At 40.3% G+C, this 9,387-nt stretch overlaps 1 protein-coding gene and 1 long non-coding RNA gene across 5 annotated transcripts in view; one reads left to right on the top strand and one right to left on the bottom strand.

The window, feature by feature from the left end:
* LOC123981413 (transcription factor 4-like) overlaps positions 1 to 9,387 on the top strand; it is a 245,674-nt gene that overhangs the window by 186,293 nt on the left and 49,994 nt on the right. For all 3 annotated transcript variants that reach the window (XM_046066215.1, XM_046066216.1, XM_046066217.1), the window contains 2 exons: positions 7,414 to 7,519; positions 8,863 to 9,011. In XM_046066215.1, coding sequence (XP_045922171.1) covers positions 7,414 to 7,519; positions 8,863 to 9,011 — 255 coding nt within the window. The remainder of the gene's footprint in view (positions 1 to 7,413; positions 7,520 to 8,862; positions 9,012 to 9,387) is intronic.
* The window catches only part of LOC123981414, a 27,790-nt gene that overhangs the window by 8,775 nt on the left and 9,628 nt on the right, over positions 1 to 9,387 (bottom strand). The window lies entirely within an intron of this gene.

The raw sequence follows: 9,387 nt of genomic DNA, 5'->3' as shown, positions 1-9,387 counted from the left end.
TCAAAGTTAAACTTTTTTGCAACTGGCCCCGCTGGGCCAGTGGGTTTGAAACTTACTGGCCCTCCCTCCAAAGGTTATTTATCAGTGTTGCAACAAAACCAAAGACTTATAAGTTATGGTATACTGTTAACATGTTGAATCATTTATTAAATAGGGGTGGTGATGGTGCATAGATAAGATGCTTGCCTTTGCTGTGGGAGACCTGGGTTCGATTCCCACTGTGAGACATCCACCATTGTGTCCCTGAGCTAGACACTTAACCCCCATGCGTGCGACCTCTGACATGCATAGCAATTGTAAGTCACTTTGAATAAAAGCGTCAGCTAAATATATATATATAAAAGAATCTAAACTAAAATGTAATCACAGGTAAAAAATAAAAAGGTTAACAAAAAATGTACTACTTAACAGACTATTCAAACATGACTTGCCTTTTAATAAAATAATGTGATTCCGCCCTAAAGAATGCGCTGTTTTCTGGTTTATCTCCCCCTAAATAGGACCAACATTTACTAAATGAACATCATGCTGTGTTGAAGACTTGAAACTAGCGACTGAGACCATAAACTCATTATGAAAGGGTTTACTGAGGTAATAATTCAGCTAAGTAGCAACATTTTACCATCATTTCTAATGGGACCGGACTTCTTTTTGCGACCAGCAGACTCGTCCCCTGCTGGCCGTTAGAGAGAATTCAGGTTTAAGTTCCATCTGCAAGGTTTCACTTTCAGACCCAGAGGTTGCTGCTGTGTCATGCCCAGAATGTCCTCCAGTAACTAAACAAAATGACCCAGGCATCAAAACCTACTTGGATATGGTTGGAGGAATTGCTAAGCTTTGCTAAGCCATCTACCCAGACATCCTCGGCCTATACAGGTCCTTGTTCTTGAAAATGTGAATGTAAGCCGTTTTGAGACATTTAAACATCAAATTATGTCATTGTTAGTCATGCTAGTCGAGTGGCTCTAAGACTGGCTAGGTGTGTCAGTCTGTAGGTCTGCCAATTTGGTTCAGACTGAAAAATCTCAGCAACTATTAGATGGATTCCCATTTGCGCTTCATACAGTGAACTCTATTGGCTTTCCCCTGACTTTTCATCTAGCGCCACTAGCGGTTAACTTATACTCAACATTTACTAGATGAAGTGGCTCCAAATTTGGTACATTCATTTATGATTTACATTCCTTTTAACTTCCCATCTAGCGCCACCAGCATGTCAAACCTTTAAAGTGTCCAGAACTTTAGTTTATGACAAAATATCTGCAAAACTAACAGCATTCCCAGCAGCCTTAGCTGTACTTTGTGCTTGTTTAATTAGCAAATGTTACCATGCTAAACATGCTAAACATCAGCTGTTATTAGCATTTAGCTTAAAGCACCGCTATGCCTGAGAATATGTGGCAGAGCTGCTTGCAGGGGCGTGGACTGTTAGTGTTGTTCCTGTAAAGCCAGTCTCGACAGAAATATTGCTGTTTTATAGTCTGTTGTGTCCAGTTACCGCTTTTGCATCACATTTAATTTTTGCATAATGCATCACACTGAGATGAGTTGCTTAGAATCTTTGCAAATTAAGATCTACAATATGCAAACATCTTGTTCCACCACAAAATCAACACAATAATTCCACTTTTCAGTTTTTTTGTGAACAAACTTTTTGTCACAGCAGAGGAGCTGAAGGAGAAGAGAAGAGACAGAGAGGTTGAACAGATGCTTCCCACATTTGGAGACAATAACAGACAGAAGAAGCATCAAACACTAAACAAAGACAAAATGCCTACTTTTTCTTCTTTTCTTTTTTTTCCTCTCTTTCCACTTTTCTCTCTTTTGTTTCCGTTTACTGTCTTTTTATCCGCATCCAACTTTTTGCATTTCACATTGTTCCATTTATTGTTTTTCCTACATCTTTCCAGTCTCTTTCTAACAAAACCCTTCAGGGCCCAGCAGCGTCGCCGTCTACAAATCATGACTGAAGCTGCAGAGAAAATTGTTTCTTTGTTTCTGTCTCTTTTTTTAGTGTTGCGTTGACTCTACAAAATAAGTCATACTTTTTTTCCCCTTTTGCTTCCTTTTTTCTCACTTATTGCTGTTATTCAGTCATTGTTTTTGCTTTTTCAGTTCCACGACTCGATTGATTAGACTAAAGGAAGCAATGTGTCAGTTTGGGACTAAACGACTGAATTATTCATTTCTTTTCATTAGTTTTTCTACTTATTTCCTATGATGTATTATTTTCTTTTTGAAGATGAATAGAGTGTAGAGCATGAACTTCCAAAGACACATTTACATTAACATTAACATGAATTGTTTTTTGGAGCTATCAGTTCAGTGTGAGGACTACTAATCTTCTCTCTAATTAAAGTTCAGCTGCTGTTTGTGCTGCGTTCGTACCTGTGGTTCAGGTCAGTGAGTTGCACAGCTGGTTGCTCTGAATACACTTTGTGTGTGTTTTGTTAGCTCCATGAGGAATCAGTTTTCTGTGGAATGTGTCTTTATTCTCTCGTCTCGTTGCCGGGGGCAACACAGAGCGACGCTTTGATGAAACCTGTGATGTTTTGTGTTCTGTGAAGATTTTCTCAATCCGTCAAACATCACGACACAGTGAGCGGTTACACAAGCGCTTCTACTGGATTCTATCAGCATTTCTACTGTTCGACACATGATCATTTTACACAACAGGCTCCACTGGTTTCTATTCCAAGTATCTGTCGTTGTTCTGGAAAACAACAGGGTCAACTGGTTTGTATCAGGGTTCTTGCCGGGAATTGGTTTTACTGGTTTATATCAGCTTTCTGTTGTAATACAAGAACTATAGAACTGTTTCTACTGGTTTCTAGTGTGTTTCTGTCATTCCACAAAGATAAATTGTTCAACTGGTTTCAATATTGCTTCTACTGTACTGGCTCCGCAGGTTCCATTGTGTGTCTACTGTGGTACAGGACACTCGTTTGGATGTTGTGTGTTCTGTTTCTATTGTGGTGGAGATCATCATTTTACGCCTATCTTTTGTCTCGTGTTTGGTACTGAGAACTAGTTTGACTAGGTTCTGTTGGGTTTCTATTGTGACACAGTAACTATTGTACAGAACTGGTTCCACTACAATTAACTGTTTTTCTGTTGTAAAATTAGCATTTGTTCTGTTTCTACTTAGTTACAGATCAGATCTTCACAAGTGGTTCCACTGGTTTCTGTTGTTTCTACCATAGAACAGAGGATTTGTTCCACAGGTGTATATTAGGGTTTGATAGTGATACAAAAACTCTTCCATAAAACAAGTTAAACAGTTGTTTGGTTCCGATATTGTAAGAAACTGATTCCACTGATTTATATAAGTTTTCTATCATGGCAATGACAATATTACAGAATTGCTTTCAGTGGTTTCTATTGTGTCTCTGTTGTGGTACAAAGACCTGGTTTCTGTTGTTCCACTGTGGTACATATCATGGTTTTACAGAACTGGTTTGACTGGTTCAATGATAGAGCGATGGTCCACTTGTGTTCTGTTGTGTTTCAGACATTACACAGAGGACTACTTTATCTGGTTTCAATGCAGCTTCTATTATGGAACCAGTTCAGCCAATTCCCATTGTGTTTCTATTGTGGTACAGAGCATAACTTTACACAACTGGTACCACTGGTTATAGGAGAAAAATCCCAATATTTTCAACCCACTGTCCAATGATAATATTCACAGAGTAACAAGGTTTTTGTCATAATGTCCAACTGAGACAAGTTATTTCTAATGTGGTCAGTGAAATGACAACATTGTCCAGGGTTTCTCTGATTGGCTTGAGGTCCGCTTCCTAACTGTGGGAATACTGATACTGCTGTGTGCGTGTGTGTGTGTGTGTGTGTGTGTGTGTGTGTGTGTGTGTGTGTGATGCAGACTGCAGGAAGTGAGGTTGTTATTGTGTCTCCCTGCATTCCTCAGACTTGAACACACTCTGCACCTGTTCCTGTCTGTCTCTCTGTAACACACACACACACACACACACACACACACCAACACGCACACTCTTACATAAACACATGGACACACACACACTAAATCACAGTCTTTCGTCACCAGTCTTTCAACACATTCAATGGGAAAATATGCCTGCACGACATGAGACATGAATCAAAATATTTTCAACAGGAACAACACAAACGTGTGTGTGTGTGTGTGCATTTTCTTGTATAGGCTTTGGGTCAATAAATGTGGTTTTATCATCAAACTCAGTTCTCAGAGGGGAAGAGAAGGAGATGGATGTTATAGGGGATTTTAGTTTGGCTCTAATGACATGTACAGACACAATGTGTGTGTTCGTGTTTGTGTGTGTGTGTGTGTGTGGTGGTGGGGGGGGGGGGGGGGGGGGGGGGGGGGGGGGGGCTAAAGGATTTGGATCCTTAAATCTCCTGCAATGTGCATTGTGGGAAGTTACCGACCTCTCCCAGCTGATTAGCTTCTCTTAGCATCTTACATCTACTTACAACTATTTAGTAAGTTTGTGTGTCTGCAAGTTTGTGTATGTGTACGTGGTTTGGTTGGTGGGTGTTTCCTGACCTCAACCTTTCATTCCCACAGTTCCCAGTGTCATGTCTTTCCGCGACCAGGCGTTTCAGGAACTAAACACAGTCGACACAAGGCTATGCTCTGGAACCCAGCGTTTCCTTGTCAGATGCGGTGTGTAACAAAACATGGGGTGATTGAAGTCTACAACTGCCTCCAGTGGCAAGGATTAAAGGACCATACCTGTGTGTTTGCCAGTTTTAGGTCCTTCACTACAGCTTATGTATACTTTAGGGGAATATTTCCAGGCGCATGCTGTTTATTTTTACTTTTTGGATGTCTTTTTTGCACCATTCCAGGCAGCTATTGGTTTAAACATGCTGAGACTTACTTAAATTGTGTAATCCATCACATCATGTAATCATGAACATCAAGTCTGCTTTAATTTGTCAGCCCCACTATCATGTATTCAGTTAAAGCACGGATTCATTTTAAAAGTTTGCATTACATTACATTTTAATGAGATTCTATTTCTAACAAGACACAGCTGTACTGCAAACCTATAGCCAATGCTGGATGACTTCTGCAAAACCCTGGGTGGTGTTCTTTTTTTATTCATGTCCAGTGCCAACATTTTTAAAATGCTTGCTTTCTACAATATCACACATGGCAACAATGATAAAGGTAAAGGTTAGGTAAAGATCATGGCTATGACAAACAAACTGCGGTTACGGTATGGTTAGGTGGCTAAAACACTAGGAAAGATCATAGTTGGAGTTATTAGAAAGGTGAACAATCTGTGTCCTGCATTTGAGTCAGACTCACTACACACCCACCCACCACCCCGACCTGCACTCTCTTACTTTCAACTTACACAGAGTACACTCCTGCATTGAAACATTGAGTATACTTCCTGCATTGAAACATTGGATGTAAGTCATGAGATACGACATCCTCCAGTATGAATGTCATACGTGGCTCCTGGGCTGATCAAATGTGATAAGTGAACACGAATGGAAGTAGAGTGGCTCAAACCACTGGTATAGTCATTGAGAGCAAAACATACTCCTAGAGCAAGGTATTGATCAAATGACTTTTTAGATTGGCTAACTGGTAGTACCCGGCAGGTAGTCAGAGTTCCTAGTGTGTTGAATTCCAGCTGTGCCACTTTGATCTAAAGAAAAACAACGCACAGGCTAAAACCTATCCTTGTGTAATCCCTTGTTCCTTACCTGAGAACCACAGAGGGGCTCACTTTTGGATCTTGCAAAGTTAATCGCCAGGAGGCTCACTGAAGCAAAGACATCAAGGCAAAAGCACATGCTAATGTGGAACTGAATGAAGTCACCGCCTATCAGCTTATCTCCCTGCTTTTTCACACCTATGCACAGCTGGCTATTTTCTGCAGAAAAAAAGGTATGGCTGCTGGTTTGTCAGTTTGAAAGTTGCAAGAGTCTCTGAGATTCCTTCTTAGATTCTCTTTATGGTCCCACTGTGTCCTGAAGATAGGACTCAGTGGGACACAATTTACCATTGAGAGTACACGACAGTATTGCAAAGGAAATCAGTGCCAGTTTTTCCCCTCAGAAGTAAATGCCAGCCAATCAGCGAGTTTATTGTGATCTGTAAAAAGTCAGGTTTTTGTTTGACAGAAACTGTTTTAGGCTGTTTTCTGTTTTTAATAATTTCCTCCAGGGAGTGTAGAGAGTGATGTTTTTTTATAATGCCCCCAAGTGTTTTTTTTTCCATCTTTTTCTTTTGTTTCTTCGGCCTGTGTTTTATCACATCTGTGTTCCATCCATATGCAAATACTCTAAAGTTAACAAAGCAACCCATGTCATTTTGGGGGGGGGGATAATTAGTGTAGCAATCCATGTCATTTTGGGGGGGGGGTTGAGGTAGATTATGTGTAGCTGTGGAGTGTTTTTGTGAATCAGTGGGGGAGACAGAGACAGAAATGCGCTTTCAACAGCTGTTCCAGGGTTTGCGTCATGCAGCGCAAGCTAGCGTCATGGCTGAGTGTTCGCACGCTATGCACACACACACACACACAGAGGCATGCTGTGGGGACCCCCAGTCGAAGGCATGACCAAACACAGGCATTGTGTTCTCATGCAGCCGCTGTGTTGCTGAGGAAGAACGTCACCTGTTCTGAGTGATGACAGGCTGCTGGTTCTGCGTGCAGTCTCACGTTTTACTGCATGTTTGCTTAAAAAGCATAACATTTTTTAAAATCTAATTATTAAAAAAGAAAAAGTGAAATAATATTATTTGAAATTTTTTGAAAATGTAAAAACAAGCTTAATATACATAGCTATAAAAACTTTTCATGTTTAAACTACATATAGACAAATCTATTACACTTGATAGAAGATATGCCAATATTTCGAAATATTTACATGTATATTAGAAAAATATTCATCCAAAAGAAAATCTGCTTTAAAGTTTTACAGAATACATCAAATTAAAAATTGTAAGCTTTATTATCATTATTATTATTATTAACAATAATTTCTACGCAAAATCTTCTAAACTTAAAATAAGCCTAAAAGTAAAAGCTTTTTTGTTCCTTATTTTTTACTAGATGGTGAATAATAGCAAACTGATTGTAGTGGAAGTATTTTTCCAGTTTGAAAATCGTCAGTAAAGACCACTGGCAGTTCAGGATGTGGTGTGTTCGTCTAGTCAGAGTATGAAGGGTTCATGTTGATTGGTTTAAAACATTCCACTCAGAACTTCGTTGGGGAGTGTCAGTCATCTGTTACAGCGTAGTGGAAATGAAATACATCTGAAGCTGATCCCTTTGAGCCTCAAAGAGGGAAATGAGAGAATGGAAGGTTTTGGCAGGTTGTGTTTGGCTGTGAGCTTTTGATGAGAACACGTTGCATGTTGATCAGATTGGTGATTCTGTGTTTGTGTTGCAGGTGTACGCTCCTTCTGCCAGTACAGCCGACTACAACAGGGACTCACCGGGTTATCCATCCTCCAAACCTCCCAGCTCTGGCTTCCCTAGCACATTCTTCATGCCAGGTACTCACACACACACACACACACACACACACACACACACACACACACCATCAAAACTCCCTACAGTGCTTTCTGAGCTCATTGTGGACACTGGATCACAGACGAAATGAGCTCGAGCTCTCTTAGCTGAAAGAGGTTCTCATACCAAAATCATACATATTATTAGTTAATGTAACAGAAAGAACACATATGACTTTAACAGACACCTGTCAGCTAATCAAACAAGTGATATCTGTGGACATACAGTACTATAATGTTTGTTTATGTGTGTTCAGACTATAGACTGTAAAGGGGGCGTAAAAGAAATGGACATATTCACCATGACGTCACCCATTGGTTCTGTGGACTACTGTTTTGAAGCCTCGAGTTTGGCATTTTGGCCGTCGTCATTTTGATTTTTTGGAACCACACACCAGACGTGACGATATTTGGACCAGTGGGTGGCGCAAGCTAGCTTGGTTAGCAAGGCGCAGCCGTAATTCACATTAACTATGAGAACACCTGGATGCTAATTTTGGCTGGCGAAAAACAGGCTTAAAACAAAATTCACTTTCTGGAAATAAAGAACAGCTGACTCCTAATGAGCTTTTTCAACAGCTCTTGTCAAATGTGCACAGAGCAATGGATACAAAATACCTCTATCCTGATTAAAAGGTCACCATGGTAGTAACTTGTCAATCATAAGATAGCCCTAAAGCATACCCTGCTTTATCATCTATTTTTCTCTTTAAATTAGTAAATGAACATCATGCTGTGTTGAAGAAGACTTCAAACGATGGCATCGTCTATCGGCTCAACCCTAGGTTCAAAGCACTTACACATTGGCTTCACTTTCCAGATCCGGAGGGTCGCTTGGTTGAAACTAGTTTTGATGACATAGATTTAACTGCTGGGGAGTGTTTCCAGTCTATTGACTACCAATAGTGAATGCTTAGACTGATTTAATTACTCGAATTTTTCTCTAGACGGTGTCGTTTTCCCTATCACCTGGGTGTCTGTCGTGTAAATATACGCAAAACTTTACAGACATTGATAAAGGTACAAATGGTCTCAGAAATCAGGTTTGTCAAGGTCAAATCTGTGTAAAAGGTTATTCTTAAAACTGAAGAAGAAAACCAGGTGTCCTATCTATATGGATTTTAAAAAATCAGGTTACTGCATAGTGTGTTAGATTACTAAACTACATGTAGGTGCACTGAGTGAGTCACAGGAAGGTTTAACAGAGAGAAAGCTCAGTATGTTTGTAGTTTCTTATGGCCTGCACAGAGATAAAACTGATCTCAAACCAGCATAGAGCACATCACATGTACCTCTCTCTCCCCCTCTGTGTTTCTCTCTACCAGACGGTCACCACAGTGGCGATCCCTGGAGCAGCAGTAGTGGCAGTATGGGCCAGCAGGGTTACCACGGCAGCATGCTGGGGGGCGGAAACTCGGCCCACGGCCCCGCCCAGAGCTCCTCCTACTGCGGGATTCACCCTCACGACAGATTGGTGAGCAGAGGTGTCAATCACGGTGTACACAATTACCTGTGTCTGTACAGGTTGCGACACAAGTGATACTTTCCTGTTCAACCATCTAAATTATCCGTACTATGAGTGGGTGGGACTTAAACCATAAGTTGATCAGAAGTTGCTATATTTATAAGAAAACTATTTACAGAACTGCCTCAAAATTAAGCTTCAGAGAAATATAAGAGAAGTTGTTTTATAAATCGCATACTATACCATATTTATTGTTTCATTTTAAAAAAATGGAAGTTGACACATTTTACTAGATAGTACTGGATACTCGTTCCAACCAAGTACTCGTTCAACCCTACTTACATGTACTTTTTTTCAGTTCGGTACTGACTCAGTTTTCCAGATT

This window comes from Micropterus dolomieu, linkage group LG13 (assembly GCF_021292245.1).
Source record: "Micropterus dolomieu isolate WLL.071019.BEF.003 ecotype Adirondacks linkage group LG13, ASM2129224v1, whole genome shotgun sequence".
Lineage (NCBI taxonomy): Eukaryota > Metazoa > Chordata > Actinopteri > Centrarchiformes > Centrarchidae > Micropterus > Micropterus dolomieu.
The sequence above is the reverse complement of the archived record's forward strand: the minus strand, read 5'-3'. Positions and strand labels throughout refer to the sequence as shown.